Here is a 21,710-nt window from a genome sequence, read left to right on the forward strand (position 1 = left end):
GTGTGTTTATGTGTTTGTTTGTCTTTGTATAATGTATTGTATTGTGTTTAATATGTGCTGGAAAATCAATAAAAATATTATTAAAAAAACAAAAACAAAACAGCAGCAAACACAAGCTCTTTGTCCAGGTTGTGGGGCAAATACCAGGGGATGACTATTGGGTTTATGCCCTCAGGGCACCTGACTGGTCTCTGCTGGAACCAGGATGCTCGACTAGACAGGCTTTTGTTCAAACCTGTAGCAAACCATACATTTAAAGTACAAAATCCCCCCCCCCCCAAGAATCCTGGAAATCGTAGTGACCCCTAGCAAAGCTACAGTTCCCAGTATCCTTAAACTACTGTTCCCATGATTCTTTGGGGAAAGTCACATGCCCCAGAGGAAGTGTGGGATATAAAGCCTCATAAGGTTCAAGGTGGTTGGATTTGGGGAAGGTGCACTGTTAGGTATAAAGCGCTCTACAACTCGGGACCAGGATACCCAAAAGATCATGGCACCCCTTATATACCCAGTCAATCATGGCTGTTTGCAGGCTGTCTTGAAGGCACCATCTTCCCAAGGACATCTGCTCCCTGCAATGTAGGCATTGGGCTTTTAGTGTTGTGGCACCAGCCCTTTGGAATGCCCTCCCCTTAAATATTAGACAGGTGCCATCTCTGACTTCTTTTTGGTGGAATTGTTCTTAAGCCGCTTATATTGGTTAATAACTGCTTGTTTCTTTCCATCCTGGGCTCCTTTATTTATTTTATTTAGTTCAACAAAATTATGCACCACTTGATTGTTTTAAAAACAACAACCCTCAAAGCGGTTTAGAAATAAAAGCTAAAACAATAAAATTACCAACGATAATTTGAGACTTTCGAAATAACAGTGGACTAAAAACAAATTAAAATTTGCGCCAACCTTCTATATATGTGGATAGGCTTGCCTAAGCAAAAAATGCTTTTAGCAGGGACTGAAAAGAGCACAGTGAAGGCACCTGTCGGTTGTTAAGGGCTTTGAACTTGGCCCTTGGAGAGGAAGGGTGGGCTATAAATTTAATAAATAGTCGTAAATATAAAGAGCAACTTCTGGAGGGCTCCAGGTTGGGGAAGCCTGCTTTGGCGGAAGAGAATGGCTCTGTCTTCTCCTGGGCAGGTGCCACCTCCCTTTCCAAGCAGCCCGTGCAGACGGCTTGGCAGGCGGCAGGCGGAGGAGACGGAGAAGTAAATGAGTCTTTGCTGAAAGACGAGGGGGCGGAAAGGGGGGGGGAACGCTTCTTCCATTAGCTGGAGAGAGGCGCAGACTCCCACGCAAAGCTGGGCTCTTCTGGCTTCAGGCAAGGGATGGGTGCTCAGCACACAGCCCTTTTCTGGCCCTGTGCAGGCAGGGGAGAGAGATACCAGAGGCCGCCCAAGCAAGGAGCCACGTGTGTGTCTGAGAGAGGAAGGGAGAGAGAGAATACCTCTTTGCGTTGTATCTCAATCCGCCAGCTGAACTGGTGCCACCACTGTGGCGTTGCAGAATATTTGTTAATAGTTGCATTTCATACCCCACCTTTTCCTCCAAGGAGCTCAAGGCAGAGTATACGGTTGTTGTTTTTCCTCTCTCCCCACTTTTATTTTATTTGGTTACCGGTATTTAACAAATTTGTATAACCACCGGTACCCGTAGGTCTCAGGGCGGTTCACAACATAAAAACGCAGAAAAACAAACCGAAATGGCTCAGTGGAGAGGGATATTTTTGCTTTTCTTGTGGAGTGATCTAAGGAAGAATAATAACAGGAACAGCCTCCCTGCTGGAAGCGTTTCGGAGGCGCCCAAGTGCGTTTCTCACGTCCTCCCCATGGCCCCCAGACGCACAAATCCCAGGGAACGCTGAAATCCAGGCTTCTGGGCAGCTTTCCTGGAAAGAGCGGGAGAGGCAGATTTGCTGAGTCCCATTGCTCTCTCTGTGTGTGTATGTGTGGAATCGCTACAATGCCAAGTAGACCCTACGAACCCTGTGCTAAATTGGGGCATTCCTTAGCAGCTATAATAACTCTGCTCTGGTTTACATCTGCAGAGTTTGGGTCTGTGCTTTTATGGAAATGTTTGGAAAGCTGCGTGCGTCTTCCCCAAATATCCCGGGATCGAGATATGACTTACGTGCATGCATCCAGCCCATAATCCTCAGCTCTGCCTCTCCGTCCAAAAAACCCACCGGTCATTTAATTCATTAATTTCTTTTTCAAAGTTTTCCGTCTTCCTCTTTAGCCCCCAAAGGTTCTCAGAGCAGCTACCCATTGTTTAAAAGCAGTAAAATGATAATAATCTGGAAGTAGCAGCCAGAGGCAGAGTTGTATAGCAGTACCAAATCCGGTTTAATCCAGGATCTAAAAAATGAAGCTAAAAACACATGGATAATTTTTAAGTGTGTGCCGGTCAGCGGGGAAAGTATTTCACTGGAGCCAAGATAGACATCAGGGTCTTGGCAGGCCTCTCCTGGAAGGTCAGCATCTGCCTCCAGAGGCTGGGATAGCAAGGAAGGACGGGTGGTGATGATGATAAATTAAATTTATTACCTGCTCTTCACCAACAGTTGCCAGGGTAGGATGCAACCAACTAACACTAAAGCCAGTTAAAAAATGATGACCTTAAAATCTGTGCACATGCTTGGGACACCATGACACAGAAACAACAGAAACTGGCTTCTACTGAATCAGACTTCTCTTGCTTGGACTCTGAGCCTGGACCAGCACGGGGTATGATTTTGGTTGCTGCTCCCTTGAGGTTACTGCTGGCCAGATGCCTGCTTCTTCAGGAGCCCAGGGAGAACAGGACAGCAGTATCTCCTGGGATAGCTAAGTTGGTAGAATGTGAGACTTAATCTCAGGGTCCTGGGTTTGAGCCCCACGTTGGGCAAAAGATTCCTGCATTGCAGGGAGCTGGACTAGATGACTCTTGTGGTCCCTTCCAAGTCTACCGTTCTATCATTCTACCTGGGTAAAGGGTAAAGGGACCCCTGACCATTAGGTCCAGTCGCGGACGACTCTGGGGTTGCGACGCTCATCTTGCTTTATTGGCCGAGGGAGCTGGCGTACATCTTCTGGGTCATGTGGCCAGCATGACTAAGCTGCTTCAGGCGAACCAGTTAAAAATCTGGATTGTGTGTTCATGCAGAAGGGAATGCAGTGATACCTCGGTTTACAAACAGCCCTGTTTACAAACTCCGCAAACCCAGAAGTAGTGTTTCAGTTTGCGAACTTTACCTTGGTCTACAAACGGAAGCCGAATTGTGGAAGGGCACCGGCAGCAGGAGGCCTCATGAGGGAAAGGGTGCCTTGGTTTAAGAAAGGATTTGGTTTAAGAACAGACTTCAGGAATGGATTAAGTTTGTAAACCGAGGTACCACTATATATAGAGATATATCTAGCAAAGGGTCACAGAGGCAGAGAAGATGTCCCAGTGGCATCTCTGGGTAAGGCCAGGAAGGACTCCAATCCCCGGAGAGCCGCTGCCAGTCAGTGTAGGCAGTATTGAGCTAGACGGACCAATAGTCTGATACAATATAAAGTAAAAGTAAAGGGACCGCTGACCATTAGGTCTAGTCGTGGCCGACTCTGGGGTTGCGGCGCTCATCTCGCTTTATTGGCCAAGGGAGCCGCGTACAGCTTCTGGGTCATGTGGCCAGCATGACTAAGCTGCTTCTGGTGAACCAGAGCAGCGCACGGAAATGCTGTTTACCTTCCCACCGGAGCAGTACCTATTTATCTACTTGCACTTTGATGTGCTTTCGAACTGCTAGGTTGGCAGGAGCAGGGACCGAGCAACGGGAGCTCACCCCGTTGCAGGGATTCGAACTGCCGACCTTCTGATCGGCAAGCCCTAGGCTCTGTGGTGTAGACCACAGCGCCACCCGCGTCCTGGGTACATGCAACTAAGTATAAGAACATAAGAAGAGCCTGCTGGATCAGGCCAATGGCCCATCTGATCCAACATCCTGTTCTCACAGTGGCTAGCCAGATGTCTCAGTGGCAAACCCACAGCAGGACCTGAGCACAAGAGCATTCTCTCCACCAGTGATCACCAGCGACTGGTATTCAGAAGCATTTCTGCCTCTGGCCATTCATGGAAGGAGAGAGAGCATAGCTGTCCTGGCTTGTTGCCATCGATAGCCCTCTCCTCCATGAATTTGTCTTGTAAACTTTTAATGCCGTCCAAATTGGTGGCCATCACTTCCTCCTGTGGCGGTGAGTTCCATGGTTTAACTAGGTACTGTGTGAAAAAGTACTTCTGCAAAAATCTGCCCTGCATCTTCCAACGTTCAGCTTCATTGGATGTCCACCAGTCCTGTCACCAAAGAAGCCCTTGCCTGCTGGCAGAATAACAGCAAGCGAGGGGAGTGGGGAGCCAGGAAGGATCCTTGGAAGGTCCTTCCCTTAGAGTTGGGGTTCGCGGCAGAGAAAGCCTTGACCTGCTTTTGTGCCAGCTGTACCTGGGCAGTGCGTCTCCTGCTGATCTATGGAAAGGGGAGAGACCTCTGGGAGCAGGTGCTCTGAGCTAGCCTGGAAATCTGAAGCAGGGCCAAATTTAGCAAGGGTTAGAAGACGCCTGCTTCTTGGGTGAAAAGCAATGACAAACCTAGACAGCATCTTAAAAAGCAGAGACATCACCTTGCCAACAAAGGTCCATATAGTAAAAGCTATGGTTTTCCCAGTAGTGATGTATGGAAGTGAGAGCTGGACCATAAAGAAGGCTGACTGCCGAAGAATTGATGCTTTTGAATTATAGTGCTGGAGGAGACTCTTGAGAGTCCCATGGACTGCAAGAAGATCAAACCTCTCCATTCTGAAGGAAATCAGCCCTGAGTGCGCACTGGAAGGACAGATCCTGAAGATGAGACTCCAATACTTTGGCCACCTCATGAGAAGATGGAAAATACCCTGATGTTGGGAAAGATGGAGGGCACAAGGAGAGGGGGACGACAGAGGATGAGATGGTTGGATAGTGTTCTCGAAGCTACAAACATGAGTCTGACCAAACTGCGGGAGGCAGTGGAAGACAGGAGTGCCTGGCGTGCTCTGGTCCATGGGGTCACGAAGAGTCGGACATGACTAAACGACTAAACAACAACAGCAAAGCTTTTTGTGGGGGGGCTGCTTTCTGAATTGGCGTGAACTGAGGGTTGGGGAATTGGGCAGGGCAAGAGGAGGAGGAGGAGGTGGTCGTGGTGGGGAGTCTCTCCGGCACTTGACATCTCTGCTATGCCCCTTTCCTTGCAGATTCTCTGCCCTGCACCACGCGGCCCTCAATGGCAACACAGAACTCATCTCCCTGCTGCTGGAAGCTCAGGCTGCTGTGGATATCAAGGATAACAAAGGCAAGCACAGGAGAGGGACTCCTAGAAGGAATGCAGAGAGCGCCTGGGGGTGGGATTTGGGGAATGGTGGGCGGGGCTTTGATTGAGTGGGCGGGGCTTTGCTTTGGTCATGGTGGGTTCTGGAAGTGGGGAACTGAGCTGTCCTACAGCAGAGAACAAAGAGAGAGGGGGGGGGGCAGATCTCACAAGGTGCCGAAGGTGGTCGTATGGTCTTTTTTCATGAGTATTCCATGTATCCCATTTCTAGAGGAGAAGCTGTTAGTCTCTTGCAAAGAAAACAAACTTAATGACGGGAGGTGTGGCGGGACGTACGTACTTTGGCCTAAGACTTTTTGGTCTTCATTCCACTTCATCAGAAGCATGCAATATTGCATAGATCATGATTTGAGGGGTGCAAGGGATTGTAAACAGTGAGGGCAGGAGGAAAGACAAGGCAGAAAAGTAGAGATAGTGATAATGGTTATGTTACACCTCCACACAAACCAGGTATTGATACCACAGATACCCTGGCATTGGTAAGCCAGTTAACACATGTATTCAGCCTCTTGATGAATTGCAATTCAGCTGTTTTTCACTGGTGCACCCCCTCTGAAGTTCCTCTGTTCCTTTATGGTCATCTTAAGGTCAGCTTGTGGCTATTGCCAGCTTTGAGGTCAGATTTGTGCCCATCTACACTATGAGCTTAATGCATTATTATTATTAAGAACCCCTCTTTGGAGGCAGCTGGAACAAGCCCAGCAAATATAATTCAACCAGTATGTCATCAAGTTGCAAGTATATCCCACCATGTCCTGGTGTATTAACTAAACGTGGTTTGGGCAAACCACAGTTTCCCATATTCCGATACTGTGGTTTGTTTGAGGTGGCTGTTGGACACTTCCAATGTTCTCCCTGTGCCTTGAGAAGTTTTCCCAGTTCTTTTGGATTGAGTTATGCCCCCAGAAATGAAGGGTGGTTTCAATACTAGCGTTGATAATCTCTCTCTCTCTCGCCCCACCCCCTCCTGGATGTGGTATAGGGATGCGCCCCTTGCACTACGCTGCCTGGCAGGGTAAGAAGGACCCCATGAAGCTAGTGCTGAAGGCTGGCTCTTCTGTGAATGTTCAGTCGGATGAAGGGCAGATCCCTTTGCACCTGGCAGCCCAGCACGGTCACTATGATGTGGTAAGGGGCAAAAGGGGTGGGGAAGGGGGTCCTGCCTAGGGATAGATGAATCTGTCAGTCTCAAATTCTCAGCGCTTCAATATGAAATCCTCCCGATAAACATATTTAGGGAAGTTTTTAACGTGTGATATTTTACTGTATTTTTGGTTTTTATGGAAGCCGCCCAGGGTGGCTGGGGAGGCCCAGCCAGATGGGCAGGGTATAAATAATAAATTATTATAATATTATTATTTTTGCATGCATTTTTGGCTGATATCCTTTGCAAGCAAATTTTCCATTGACTGCAGTGCAGTTCTGTATCTTATTTTAAGTAAGATGACTTCTTCTTTTTTGCTCGTTTTCCCCCAATATATGCATTTGTTTGCCTGGAGAAATTCAGAGGAGAGCCAATTTCGAAGGCTGACCCTGTTTCAGTTGGCATATTGGTTCGAGAAGCGCAAATGAGGTTGTTTTTCATTGAGGTGCAAAGAAAACCAATTTTCTCTTCATCTGCACCATGCCATGTGAGATGCATCTTGTTCCAGCTCTCTGGGGGCGTGAAGAGAATTTTACTTGCCCAATGGCATAGAGAATTTGACTTGCCTTTGACTTGCAAAGGGCCCATAGAATCTATAAGCAAACTGTCCCTGCAGATCCTGGGCAACAGTGGGGTCTGGTGGGGAGTGCACAACATTGATGGAGGTGGGGCTTACATGTGCCCTACCCCTACAACACATGTGCCCTACACCACCCTACACCACAGCCAGTGTGGTGTAGTGGTTAAGAGCGGTAGACTCGTAATCTGGTGAACCAGGTTCGCTTCCCCGCTCCTCCACATGCAGCTGCTGGGTGACCTTGGGCTAGTCACACTTCACTGAAGTCTCTCAGCCCCACTCACCTCACAGAGTGTTTGTTGTGGGGAAGGGAAAAGGAGAATGTTAGCCACTTTGAGACTCCTTCGGGTAGTGATAAAGCGGGATATTAAATCCAAATCCAAACCCCTGTTCCCTTACGCCTGCCCCTCTGCTCCTTTATGGGGCTTGTCGCATAAATGTTCAGGTGAACGCCTGAACACACCAAATGTTATTTGCCTCTCCTGTGTGGACTCCCCCTCCTGCTGGAGTGGTTTGGGAAGAAACCCCTGGAAAGCAGCTCCCCCCACCCCACCCTGGACACTCCAGCAATGCAGACAGTGGGCTGGGAGATCAAATCCTCTATCTGGTGGATTTTGGCCCATGGTTCCACTTAGTGTCTGCACTTTGTTGTGCCTGCCTCTTTTTCGCTCTCTCCATCCCGCAGTCAGAGATGCTCCTCCAGCACCAGTCCAACCCCTGCATCCTGGACATTTCGGGCAAGACGCCGCTTGACCTGGCTTGCGAGTTCGGAAGGGTTGGGGTAAGTGAACCGGCTGCGGCAGCAGAAATAGGGGGCAAGCGCTTGAGGTGGGGTGTGTAACCAAATGCAGGAGGTTGACTTCATTCCCACTTCCTGTAGGCTCAGTGGGAGAGAACACACCAGGAAGTGCCAGTTTTAACCCCCAATGGCTTCTCCAGGTGGGGCTGGGGAAGACCGCTGCCGAAAACCTTGGAGAGCGCTGCCAGTCAGTGTAGACCAGGCTTTGCCAACTTTAGGTCTCCAGCTGATTTTGGACTACTATTCCCATCATCCCTGTCCACTAGTCCTGCAAGCTAGGGAGGATGGGAGTTGTGGTCCAGAAACAGCTGGAGGACCGAGGTTTGGAAACCCTGGTGTAGAGAATACTGATCTAGATGGGCTAGTGGTCTGACTTGGTATGAGGCACCTTCCTTTGTCACCATGTAGTGCAGCCCTTGCTGAGGACTAGAACCTTGCTTTATTTTTTATGGAAAGGGCTATAGTAACAGAGCACCTGCTTTGTGTGTGCAGAAGGTCCCAGGTTCAGTCCTGGCATCTCTGGAGAGACTTGAGTGAGACTCCTTACCTGAAATCCTGGCAAGCCATTGCTGCTGGTCCTTGCAGACAATCCTGGGCTCTGGCTTGGAATCTGGTTGGAATCAGGTGGCTTCCGTTGTCCCTCGTGCTGCTTCTCCTCCAGCCACCCTCAAGTGACCTAGTTATCTCCTGCTTGGACTACTGCAATGCACTCTATGTGGGGCTACCTTTGAAGGTGACCCGGAAACTACAACTAATCCAGAATGCAGCAGCTAGACTGGTGACTGGGAGCGGCCGCCGAGACCATATAACACCGGTCTTGAAAGACCTACACTGGCTCCCAGTACGTTTCCGAGCACAATTCAAAGTGTTGGTGCTGTTGAGGAGTGCTAAAATGCTGAGGGAAAAGAAGACGTAGAATTGCAGCGGAAAATTGTGTTTAATTTTAGGGTGGAATTGAAAAAGAGAATGAATTTTCATTTAATTGGTTAAGAAGGGTTGCTGAATAATGGTTTAAAATTAAGGATGCAAAAAGGGAAAGGTATGGGGAAGTCCGGGAAAAGAGGGTTATGGAAATAAGGTTAAGAAAATATGATTTTTTTTGTGTTTGTTTTTATGTTGTTTTTGTTTATGTTAAAAATCTGGAAATTAATAAAAAATTTTATTTAAAAAAAAACAACACAAAGTGTTGGTGCTGACCTTTAAAGCCCTAAACGGCCTCGGTCCAGCATACCTGAAGGAGCATCTCCACCTCCATCGTTCTGCCCGGACACTGAGGTCCAGCACTGAGTGCCTTCTGGCGGTTCCCTCGCTACGAGAAGCCAAGTTACAGGGAACCAGGCAGAGGGCCTTCTCGGTAGTGGCACCCGCCCTGTGGAATGCCCTCCCACCAGATGTCAAAGAGAAAAACAACTACCAGACTTTTAGAAGACATCTGAAGGCAGCCCTGTTTAGGGAAGCTTTTAATGTTTAATAGGTTATTGGATTTTAGTGTTTTGTTGGAAGCCGCCCAGAGTGGCTGGGGAAACCCAGCCAGATGGGCGGGGAATAAATTATCATCATCATCATCATCATCATCATCATCATCATCATCATCTCTTTTGCCCCTCCAGGTAGTGCAGCTGCTGTTGAGCAGCAACATGTGTGCTGCCCTCCTGGAGCCCAAGCCAGGAGACATCACCGACCCCAATGGGACCAGCCCCCTGCACCTGGCGGCCAAGAACGGCCACATTGACATCATCAGGTATGCCCCCTTCTGCTTGGCGTCTGGGGAAGGGTAGAGGAAGAACGGCATTGGCACAGCGCACGAAAGATGGATATTAAACATTAAGTGTTTGTCGTGGGGAGATTTCAGCCTCTGTTTCGAAGTGCCTGCAGAACCGCCAAGGTGCCAGTCAGCTTTCAGATATTTGACAAATCTCCTGGGCATCCAGCCAGGATCTGCTCTCCAGGTTTTTCAAGGTCTAGGTGCCTGCATCTCTGTCTTGGCATCAGCACTGGCGATCTGACTGGCTGGCCGGCTTTCCTGCAGCATAGGATTATCCCTACCCCCCTCCCTCTGCTCCCGGTGCATTAGTGGCTGAAATTGCAAATCCCAAGACTGCCGGGTCCATCTCTCATCTCTGGTGTGTGCCAGTGTGTTAGGAAGGGAGCCGCCCTGCGCACCCCGCTGGCACGCAACTCACTTAGCAAATTGTCTGCAGCCTCTGCTGCGCTAATCTGGGGCTTGTATCTCAGCAGGATAGCAGCTGCTAATCTTGGCCTCTGGAGGCCTCTCCCACAGCGCTTAGGATCATTTGTGAGATTTCCGTGCTGTGTTTCCACTTGAAGGAGTCCGGGATGAGGCTCCTGAAGGGGTGGTGCAGCCTTCCTCAACTTGCTGCCTTTCCGATGTTTGGGACTACAACTCCCATCAGCCCCAGCCAGCATGCTGATGGGACTTGTAGTCCAAAGTGGACAAGCTGGATGGGGATTTTTAACCCAAACCATCTGGAGGGTGCAAGGTTGAGGAAGAGCACGACCGTGTTTCTAGATACCATTGTTCTTAAAATGCTTTTTTTGGGGGGTGAGGAACCAGATTTTTGCTTTTCCTCCTCCTCCCACAATAGTCAGGAGGGTTAGCGCTCTGTTCACAGACAAATTGCCCCACGTTTGTTTATTTCTCTGTATTTCTCAGCAACACCTCGTCTTAGATGCGTTTGACTTGCATGATTTCAACCACATGCAGTTGGAGGTGGGCTGGTTGAGATTGCACAAGTCAATGAATATTAATAAAGGTGAAGCGGTTAGTAAATGAAAGGAGTTAATATTATGAGAAATATGAATTTGGAGAACTGTTACACAGGTGACATAATGAAATTCAGTTAGAGGGGATTTGAGGAAGTCAGTCACCAATGTAAAGAGATTTAGGTAGTTGAAGTAATAATTTTCTTTCGTGTTTAGTTGAGTTTATTGTAGTGTATTGTGTTTTTCTTTGTTGTTTGTTTTGTTACGTTTTCTTTGTGATAAATGTGAAAATTCAATTTAAAAATTTTGGGGAAAAAGGAAATTGCACAAGTCAAGTCCCAAGCAAAAGCTCTTATTGTGCCAGTTCTGCTTGGGGTTAAGCAGTGTGAAAAGGGCTTTTAAGCCTTGCTTGTTTAGCAAGGCCCTTTCCATGCACTGGCTCTGGGATGTTCTCGTGAGATCTCACTCATGATAATTTGAGTTCCTGTGAGTTCTCACGCGAGCATCCCTGGCCTTCGAGAGCTGACAGGCTGAGTTGACCTCACCCCTCAAGCAAGGCAGGAAGCTAAAAAGCTTGCGTTGTACCAGGTCTGCTTGGGTTACATGGCATGGAAGCTGCTTTTAAGTTCTCTGTCTTGTTTGCTGGGCAAGACCCATTTGCTCTGGGGGTGCTCTCCCCCCCTCCCCACTTGCTAGCAGTGGCATGGCTCCAAGGGTCCTGGGCAGACACCATTTTCGTATATATGCATAACCCTTGGAACCAAACCCCTGTGTAAGATAAGGGATTACTCCATTAATTTTTTTAAAACCATCTGTAATCCTGCTCTTAAGCTGGAAAAAAAAAGATGATGATTCAGGACAGATAAAAGAACATAGCACATAGTTAAACTATGGAACTCGCTGCCACAAGGGGCAGTGATGGCCACCAACTTGGGTGGCTTCAAAAGAGGATTGGACAAATTCATGGACGAGAGGGGTCTCTATGGCTGCTAGCCAGCATGGCTCTGTTCTGCCTCTGCAGTCAGAGGGAGAGAGGCTCCTAAAAACCAGTTGCTGGGAATGGCAGGAGGGGAGAGGGCTCTTGGGTTCAGATTCTGGACTAGATGGGCCATTGGTCTGATCCAGAAGGCTCTTCTTAGGTTCTTATTCAACTTCCACCATTGTTTATATCCATGATAGGACTCTTCCTACCAGCAAGCCTAGGATCTTAAAAAAAAACAACTACAACATGTATGGAATTGGGAGGGAGAAAGCTGCTCAGACCGGTCATTGTCGTGAAGTCCTTGCAATGACCAGCTGGGTTGGGAGAGGATGAGCCAAAACTGGTGGCCTTTCAGTGGATGGAGAAGTCTCAGACCAGTTGCTCTCCCTCTCCTATAGCCTGATGGAATGATGGATGGGGTGGGATGTCCCTATTGGGGTAGCGCAGGCCCCCACTGTGCAATACTTTATATAGGGCTTCTTCTCTTCCCTGGCATGTTGAGGGGACCCCATTGGGGTGGGCTGAACCCCAGCACGTTCCATATTACAGCCTCTTTTGCTTTTGCCCCCTGGATTCTGCCTCTGTGTGGGAGGCCTGGATTTTGAGCTTCTCAGAGTATTTATTACCCATGAGAGCCAGAAAGGTTCATCCCTGGCCTATTATGGGCAACTGTCAAAATGTTCTGCATCTGCTATCTCGCTTGTCCTCGCATCAGCCTTGTAAGGTAGAGAAGGGCCTGGAACGCTTCAGAAAGGAGAAGTCAAAGCCAGAGGGCGGCAGGAGCTGCAGGCAAAGCATTAATTGTAAGCATCTCTCCCCCCCCCCCGGCCAAGTCATTTCCTGTCCTGGGAGTTATTAATGGGGTAGTCTTGCGGGGCCCGAGAGTCTGGTGGACAGGAAACAGCCACTTAATAGCCCAGCAAATGTGAGGGTCTTCCTCCAGGGGCAAGCAGTATTCAGAGATCTTGCCTGGGGTGGAGTAGAGAATTGAGGCTGAACTGAGGTTCCATCAGGGCTAGAGTCTTGATTGATGGAGTGGTTTTGAATCCGGGAGGGGCTAAGTGAGATCGCCTAGCTCAACTATCCTCATCCTGAAGCCCTCTAGCTTTTTGGGACTACAGCTCCCATCAGCCCCAGCCAGTTCAAATCTGCTCCCATCTACCCTGGCATCGGATGGCCTTGCTAGGCCACCTCACCTTATCTAGCAGGACCACCCCACCCAACCCCTTCTCCCCATTTTTAGTGTGTCAGGCTCACATGGTCTTGCGCACCACATCCAAAGTGTGCGTGGAAAGCCTTGTGAGTCGAGGGTGCCTCTTCTTCCTCCTCCTGATGTAAGGCACTGATACTGTGTGCATAGGAAAGCCAAGCCGGGGCAAATGTTTGGCCAAAGCAAATGCCCATGGGTTTAATGGGCAAGTGTGCCGCTCATTTCTTTCCCCCTGAAATTAAAAAAAAGGTCTTCAGTGCTGCTTCTGGGAAATGGGTTTGAAGACTCAAGTAGCCGTGGCTCCTTCGAAAGCCCAGAAAGCAGAATGAAAGACATTGTTTGCATGGGATTTGCAGCGGGTGAAAGTTTACAGACCTTTTTTTTTTTGGTCTTCTCTCTGTCTGGGGGCTCCTTGTCTCTGCAGCTCCATTTCCAGGCCTCCACAGTGGCACCTGTTGGATTACTGCCCATCTGGCAGGCGCCCTTGAACCCAGGAGCATCTGCCAGGGGTTTGGGGGCTTAGTTGTTGTTGTTTTTTTGCCCTCTTTCCTCCCGCAGACTCCTGCTCCAGTCCGGGATCGACATCAACCGGCAGACGAAGGCAGGCACTGCGTTGCATGAGGCAGCCTTATGCGGCAAGACAGAGGTCGTGCGCCTCCTCCTGGATGTAAGCACCCTGCTCTGGTCCGCTTGCAGGAATGGTGGGGAGAGGGAGGGCACAGAACTTGGGGGGCAGCCCCTCTCTCGTGCCAAGGTGCAGAGCTTGGGGAGGATCCCCTGAGCTCCAGAGAGCCGATGCCCTCCCTGGATGGCATCTTCAGGCTCTTCCTTGCCATCGCTTGCCTCGCCACAATCCCAGATCTCCATTTTCCCTGTCTCAGGCAGCCCACCCTATTCCCCACCCCTGTCTGTTTTCGCAGAGCGGAATCAACGCTCACATCCGAAACACCTACAGCCAGACGGCGCTGGACATTGTCAACCAGTTCACAGCCACCCAGGCCAGCAGGGAGATCAAGCAGATGCTCCGAGGTTAGGATAAGGGGTGTCGCTGTGAGGGATTTCGGCTGTGATGCCTGCATCGCAGGGGGTTGGACTAGATGACCCTCTGAGCCCCTTCCGACTCTACCGTCAGTCTAAAGTTGGCCACACACAAGTGGAGGTGTTCTGCCCTCTCCACTCACAAAAATGTAGCCTGCAGAATGGGAGATTACACAGCTGGCCTCCCTGGCAGGGCTGTTGTTGTACAGCTCTTTTATTGAACTGGATTGTACCCAACTCATTTTATGCTAGGCCATTAGGCCCATTGAGGTTAATGGGCCTCCATTAGCTGTGTTTCATGTTAATTTCAGCAGGCCTATGTGGGATCTAACACGCTTAAGTGATTAATTTCATAGTCTCTTAGACCCAGCATTTCCTCTGGATCAGAGCATCATGCTGCTTATAACACAGCTGCTGCATCATATTATTATTATTATTATTATTATTATTATTATTATTATTATTATTTATTATATAATTTATATGCTGCCCTTCTGACTGGGTTTTCCCTGCCACTCTGGGCGGCTTCCAACAAAATATTAAAAGCACAGTAAAACATCAAGCAATAAACGTCCCTATACAGGGCTGTCTTTAATACTACAGGTGTGGTATTAAATTAAACTGTAATATTAAATTTAAAATAAAAAACTGGAATGAAATCATACATCCTTTATATAAAAACAGGAACACGGAACCTTAAACCCTAATCAGCATCAGGATAATCAGGCTACAAAGGCCTCAACAAATAAATACAGCTAATGTGCAGGTTTGTCATATCTCATTCTGGTGGGGCGTGGGGAGTTCCATAAGGAGCGGGGGGCAGTCACTGAGAAGGCCTTGTCTTATGTCACGGTCTTTCCTATCACAAGGAGGGTCTCTCTGACAGACCTTAAGGCGTTCTCTTTCCTTCACTTTGGAGTACGCAGCTTTGGGGTTGTGAATGTGAGGCCCTTTCAACAGTCAGAAAATGATAAACGCCAAATATAAGAGGAATGGCAATGCCACGGCGCTCTATCTCCCTCTAGTGTGTTTTTAAGCTAATGTAGGTGCTTTCTCTAAAGTCCTAAAATCACGTTGTAGGCATTCTCTCCCAGTCATCATCACAACAGCCACCTGTGTTGATTGTTTATACCCATTTCGCTTCAAAGAGAACGAAGGAAATCCAGGTTGTCAGACGACACCTAGCGGGTTTGTGGGACCTTATTTCCAGCCCCTTTCACTAGCTCTGTAGTTACCTCAGAATTGGGAATCTCCCAGTTTATAAACGTAGGTTTCAGGAACCGGTTTGCAATGGGCAAACTGTTCGTTTTCCAAGTGGGCTTAATCTGTAGAGCAAGGAGAGAAACTCGCCCCAAATTTGGCCGTTCCCAGGTGAGTCTCTTCTTTGAATATTCCTAAATGCTGGGAGCTGGAGGGCGACACCTGTCCAACACCTCATTTTAGGGAGGCTTCTCTGGAAGAATTCTTAGCCAATTACACACTCCCATCTTAATTAACACAGGGCAGGAGAAGGGATGCCGCAGAATTCCGACGAAAACAGAAATGGGAAGCCCAGATTGCCCATGTTTACTTAATTGTCCCATGTCTGGAACATAAGTTAACCCAGCAAATATAGTTGGCATCTGCTGTTGTTGATTTTAGTCCTCAAATTATACACACGCACACCCCACCACCATCACCAATTTGCATTCCTTCGCATTGAAATGAACAGGGTGGAATGAAAATGTAACTTACATAATTACACAAGTTATGTGATTTTGAAACAACAGGATGAACAATGTAGTTTGGGGCAAAAGGTGAATTGTAGGAGAATGAAACAGTGTTGTGCATGACAGGTGCAGGGCAGAATGGGAATTGGCGCCTTCTTCCTTCCCTAGTCAGAAGAGGTTGCCAGTTGGATTTCTCTGCCTCGGTTTCCCCAAATGTCTTCGGCCAGGCAGATGTCAGGCTTGCAAGGTCTGCTTCGTTGTTTTGCTAGAACACAAACATCTACCACCTGGAGCCAGGTGCAAAAGATCTACAGCTATAGTATTAAAGAGTGAGGTGCCTCCGAGCATGTTCTGAGTGCAGGGCTTTGCTTTCAGAACCAAAGCTCACAATCCTTTCACACAAACAACCTCTCCTGGGTCATCAGTTTACTTAGGTGGAATAAATAGCTTGGTTTTCCTGTTGCTAAACAATGGGAAGCTGCAAACCCTTCCTCTTCCATTTATTTATTGTTCATTATTACATTTATATGCCACCTTTCCTCCGAGGAGCTCCAAGAAGCATCCATGGCTCTACATTCTTATTTGCACAACAACCCTGTGAAGTAGGTCTGGCTGGTTGACTATCCTGTGGTCACTCAGCAAGTTCCATGGCTGAGGGTGAACCCCGGTCTCCCAGGTCTTAAACTACAACTCTTACCACTACACCACACTGCCTTTTACTGAAAATCACCAAGATTTGCCCCACTCCTTGGTCAAGTAAAGCTGTGCCTTTAAGCATGTACAGAGTAGCCATCTGCCACCAACGCACAACCTCTGCTACCCCGCCAAGAGTTCAGAGGAAGGGTCCCTGGGTGGAAAAGCCCTGCTTCCCTGTAGCCTTGAGCCCCTGCGCCTCTTTCCCTAGAAGGCATGCAACCGCCTCCTCCTCCTTCACCTTTGTCTCTGCCTAGATGCTTCCGCCGCCCTGCAGGTCAGGGCCGTGAAAGATTACTGCAACAACTACGACCTGACCAGCCTCAACGTCAAAGCCGGGGACATCATCACAGTGAGTTTGCCTGTTGTCCTGGGTGTTGGGATGCTGCTAAGGAATCGGGGGCAATTGGCAAGCCCCCAGCTGGCTCCAGCCCACCGGCCGACGTGCCGGCCGAACTCCAGTCCTTGGTGCAGCATGAATCTGCGACCCAGAGCTTCAGAAGCTGGGCACGCAACTCAGCAGAGTAAACACACAACAGAAGTGGCAGGGAGAGGCTGTGTAAAGCATACTTACAAGCAGTTTATTCAGCGTACATCAGGACAAGAGGAAAAACATGTCTTCTCCCCTTCGTGTCCAAGCAAGCAGCATAAGCAAAAGCTATACGCAAACGGAAGTTCCCAGCAAGCTGTGCTGGAGTGTAAACAGGCATGTGACACACAAGGTGGAACAGAATATTCTAACACTGGGCTGACCAAGTCAGGAATGGAAGATAAGTTGAGGACCCAGAGGAGGACTCCAGCCAGATGTGGGGGCCTCTGCTGGGAATGCGGGAAGCAGCTAGCGAGGATCTGAGAAGGGGGCAGGGGCTTCCCTTGTCTCCTCCATCTCTGCAAGGGGAGCCAGGAGTTCTGTCTTCCTCTCTGTCACATGCTCACCCCAGCACCATTGGACACTGGGAGTGTCCTTGCCTGCCCAAAGGGGGATGTTGCACCAGACATGGCCACATCTCAGGAGGCAGAGATGCCTCCCTTGTCACCTGTGTCCAGAAGGAGCCAAAAGGAAGGGAACAGAAGACTCTGCTCACTAGGTGTAGCAAGCAATTGCAGGAATGCTTTCAGCCTGCAGAAGACTCTGTTCCTACATGGTACGACTGTGTCGTATGCACAATTAACTTGTGCATGTCCAACCTTGGGGCCAGCTTAGCCCGGTGGTTCCATTGACCAACACATTTCTTGGATCTTCCAATTGCCTACAGCGATTTGAAACCTGCCGGCACTGCTTGGCTTAAAAAACCCCCACACCTTGTGTGGTTGAAAGCTGGCCAATTAAATGCACGCAAAAAGAGCTTTTAAGCTCTTCACCTTGTTTCGCAGGCAAGCCCTGCTCAGGGGTGCTCTTGCAAGAACTTGTGGGAATTTGGGCAGCCCCGCAAGACTGCCCCCAGAGCCTGCACCCTGAGCAAGGCTTGCCCAGTAATCCAGGTGGAGAGTTTTGACGCTCTCTACCTTGCTGGTTGCTGGAGAATGAGAGGGTAAAGCCAGGTTGGTGCATCGGCTGTGGAAGATAAGGATGCTCATGCAAGTTCAAATATAGGCGTTTTTGTGTATGCGCACCATCACTGGAACATAGCCCCTACTCAATATGCGATTGTACTACACGTAGGATATCCTAGGAGTCCCACCTCCCTCTCCATGTTGGGCAGAGCCTCTCTCTGACATGCCTTCCCCAGGTGCCCTTGGATACTGGGAGCATCCCTGTCTGCCCAGTGGGGGATGTTTCACTGGTCCTAGACACATCTCAGGAGATGCCTCCCCCATCACTTAGGTGCAGGAGGAGCCCAAAGACAAGGTAGCAGAGGGTTCCACCCACCTGGCAAAGTGAGAGATTGCAGAAATGCTTTCAGCTTGAGGAACCAGCCCCGTTCCTATATATAGGATAGCCAAAGAGTGTGAAAATGTCGGATCAACATCCATAGCTTTGCCAGTTAGAGCACCTGCTGCTATTGTAGCTGTATTTAGGATTAGCCACCTGCATTGCCTGAAGTGCCTCAAGCCAGCCATCTGCTTGTGGACCGCAGTAATCTAAGCATTAGAGTTTTTGGGAAAAGCTCTTCATCCAGCCTTGGCAGTGCACCATGCAAAGGGGGTCTGTTCTGGGCCAAAGACGAGGCCTGGTTGAGATGTGGCATCCTCTGGATGTTGCTGGATCCCATCTCCTCTCATCCCTGATCTTTGGCCGGTGCTGATGGGACCTGAAATAGCTCAGTCGGTAAAGCATGAGACACCTAATCTCAGCATCATGGGCTTGAGCCCCATGGGCAGAAGATTCCTGCATTGCAGGAGTTGGACTAGGTGACCCTTGTGGTCCCTTCCAACTCTGATTCTATAGTGATTGGCTCAAGGTTAACCAGCCCAGGGTGTGAATTAGAACCCAGATCTCTCCCCAGTCCTATTACGAAACACCTGGAGGGCCCTACCCTGGTTTCCCCCTCATTCAGAGGATTTGTGTCAGGGATGGAAAAGCTTTTTGGCAGCCTGGGGGCCACATTGCAATCCGGGCTGTCTTGGGGGAGGAGGGCACATGATGGGTGGGCGTGGCCAGAGACAAAAAGGGCGGAGCAAGGAATGCAAATCTTACCATAGGCCAGTTTCTACGTGGACCAGCTCCCCCTGCCACACTACTGAGGAACTGCAGTTAGGACACTGGGGTTAGTAGGGAAGACTTTTTGAGTTAGGGGGCTGGGGCTTGGAGGCCATCTCGAGGCCTTGAAACATCCCAGGCTGGGTGGCATCTTCTAGCTCCCATGGCCAACCTGTTGTCAAGGCCCTGGAGCAACCCATTTTGAAGGTGGCCCATTACTTGGTCCCCACTTCTCTACTAACCCCCCCCCACTACCCTCCCAATTTCCCAGGTCCTGGAGCAGCACGCCGACGGCCGGTGGAAAGGCTGCATCCACGACAACCGGACCGGCAATGACCGTGTGGGCTACTTCCCTTCCACCCTCGTCGAAGCGATCAGCAAACGAACAGGCAAGACTTCATCCCTGTGTGGGCTATTTTTCTCCTATCGCTTCCTACCTGACCTGCCTCATTCATGAGGTGTGAGGCCCTTTGCAGATGGAGACCCCAGAGTTTTCTGTTCATTGCCATAAAGTAAATCAGTAAGGGGAAGTTCGGAGCGTAGGCAATTCCGATTTTGCACCCTGAATGGCTGTTCTTTGGGAATGCCAGGGAGGTTGTAGCATACGCAGGACCCTTGAGCTCCTCTTGCTGAGGCCCACCCAATTTCCATGGCTCTCTTCAGCTATGATTCCTGCATTGCAATGGGTTGGACTAGACTAGCTGACTTTGGGTCCCTTCAAATCTTAACAATTATGACTCTTTGCAGCTGGCGGAGGTGGCGGCAGGAAGTGCAGATGTGGCTTCCATAGGATCACAGGCTGGCTCAGTAGACGAATATCTGCATTGCATACAGAAAGGTTGGGATGGGAATGTCCCCTGCCTGAAGCCCTGGAGAGCTGCTGGCAGTCAGTGTTGACACTACTGAGCTTGATATACCAAGCTAGACCTTTGGTCTAAGGCAGCTTCCTACATTCCTAACGGGAAGGGCAGTAGCATGTATAAGGTCTTGGGTTCCATCCCTGGCGTCTCTAGGTAAGAATGGGAGAGAGCCCCATCCGAACCCCCGGAGAGCCACTGCCAGCCCGTGTACGCAACACTGAGCTAGGTGGATCAGTAGTCTGACTCAGTGGAAAGCAGCCACACAGGAAAAGGTTGGGGAAAGTCTCCTGCCCCAAACCCCAGAGAGCTACTGCCAGTCAGTGCTGACAGTATGAAGCCAGATGGGTCTGACTCCCTATCTTCTAACTTCGATAGGCAGCTTAAAAATCACCTTCCTCCTTCTCCAGGTCTACAGGACCCATTTCACGGTTTGCCTCTTGTTGTTTCTATTGCCAGGTCCGTGGGACGCTGGGCCTTACCCTGGGCAGTTTCAAGCCATCTCCCTCCCGGCTGGAGGGGCCTCGGTGCCTAATGGCCATTCCTGCTTCTCCTCCTCCTCCTCCTCCATCACCTCTTCCTCCCATCATCAGGTCCATTTCCTGCCTCCACCTCCACCAAACCCCCACCAGCCTCTTTTCAGTTCCTTTGGCTACCGCCGGCTCCCCCACGGCGCTGTGGAAGGGCCTGGCACCGTCCCAGGTAGTCTGTCCTGCATCGCTTCGTTTGCTTCTGATTTGTGCTTTTGTCATGTTTTTGCGTTGCTCCCAGGGGGGTTCCTGCATTCCTCTCATTCCCCCCATCCTCATCCAGGTTCTGCTCTCTGTGTGTGCATGTGGCCAAGGATGTGGGTCAGGCATCGAAAGAAACTAGTGCAGCTGCATAAGGAGCTTACTGAGGAGCCGAGGTTTGAAAGGGGCACATATAAACAAATTACGCTAGTCGGACTACAAGAAGTTTTGTAAGGAGAAATATATGAAATGTTGCAAAGAAGAGAGACATTAGTTATGATATTTAACTGTAATAGTGGAAGTATGAAATGTAAATTAAGTGGGAAAGATTGGAAAATTTTCAGATGTGATTGGCAGAAGTCAAAAAATTGTATAAGATACAAAATTATGTTTTATAATTATTGAAAATGATATATAGGAAGAACTTTCTGAGGGTAGGAGCTGCTTGGCATGGAATGGACTCTCTCTGAAGGTGGTGGAGACTCCTTCATCAGAGGTTTCTAAGCAGAGGTTGGATGGCTCATCTGTCAGGGATTCTCAATATTTGGTTCCTTCATTGCAGGGGTTTGGATTAGATGATTCTTGGGATAGATTCCAACTTTACGGTTCTGATTATATGATCTCCATATTAATTTATGCAACGCCTGGTAATATCACGGTGCAAAGGCGGGCTTGCCAAGCAAAGTAAATGAAAAAGAGAGGCCTCTGCCCCAAGCAACTTACAGTCTTAAATTTTTGGCCAAGCTGAAAGCTCTCCAAAGAGAATTCTTGGCTTGAAATTTTGGGTGGTTTGGGGGATATGAAACCCTCTCTCTCTCTCTCACACACACACACACACACACAACCAAATCCCTGGCCTATCATCATCACTGCAGTGTTTTCCCCAGGGGGGTTCTGGAAGAGGAGAGCCGGCAGCCGGTAGCTACCCAGAGGAGCAATGATGATGATGAATGCCCTCATTGCCCCCGATTCCTATAAATAATCAATATTACACACACTCTCTCTCTCTTCTGCAAATTAGATTGTGCAATTTTGGGGGCGGGGGCAGTATTTTGTGAATAATGAAAGCCGAGGACAAGACGAAGGAATGAAAACCTGGCACTCCTGAATGTATTTTGGAAAAAAATGTTCCTTTTCCAAAGGAGGCTTCTTTATTATATACTCCTTGGCAAAATCTGCCTGCAAGAAGCTTCCCTTGTTCATAGAATCATAGAACTGGAGAGCTGGA

At 49.1% G+C, this 21,710-nt stretch overlaps 1 protein-coding gene across 5 annotated transcripts in view; it reads left to right on the forward strand.

Moving 5' to 3' along the window:
* The window catches only part of CASKIN1 (CASK interacting protein 1), a 117,493-nt gene that overhangs the window by 73,147 nt on the left and 22,636 nt on the right, over positions 1-21,710 (forward strand). For 2 of the 5 annotated variants that reach the window (XM_079952743.1, XM_079952744.1), the window contains exons 3-11: positions 5,244-5,341; positions 6,360-6,505; positions 7,784-7,879; positions 9,508-9,638; positions 13,372-13,480; positions 13,734-13,842; positions 16,511-16,605; positions 19,166-19,283; positions 20,211-20,453. In XM_079952743.1, coding sequence (XP_079808869.1) covers positions 5,244-5,341; positions 6,360-6,505; positions 7,784-7,879; positions 9,508-9,638; positions 13,372-13,480; positions 13,734-13,842; positions 16,511-16,605; positions 19,166-19,283; positions 20,211-20,453 — 1,145 coding nt within the window. Of the gene's footprint in view, positions 1-5,243; positions 5,342-6,359; positions 6,506-7,783; positions 7,880-9,507; positions 9,639-13,371; positions 13,481-13,733; positions 13,843-16,510; positions 16,606-19,165; positions 19,284-20,210; positions 20,454-21,710 lie in introns of those variants that run through there. The other 3 variants (XM_079952745.1, XM_079952746.1, XM_079952747.1) reach the window with 2 other exon arrangements.

Source organism: Podarcis cretensis (assembly GCF_951804945.1).
Source record: "Podarcis cretensis genome assembly, chromosome: 14".
Taxonomy (NCBI): Eukaryota; Metazoa; Chordata; class Lepidosauria; order Squamata; family Lacertidae; genus Podarcis; species Podarcis cretensis.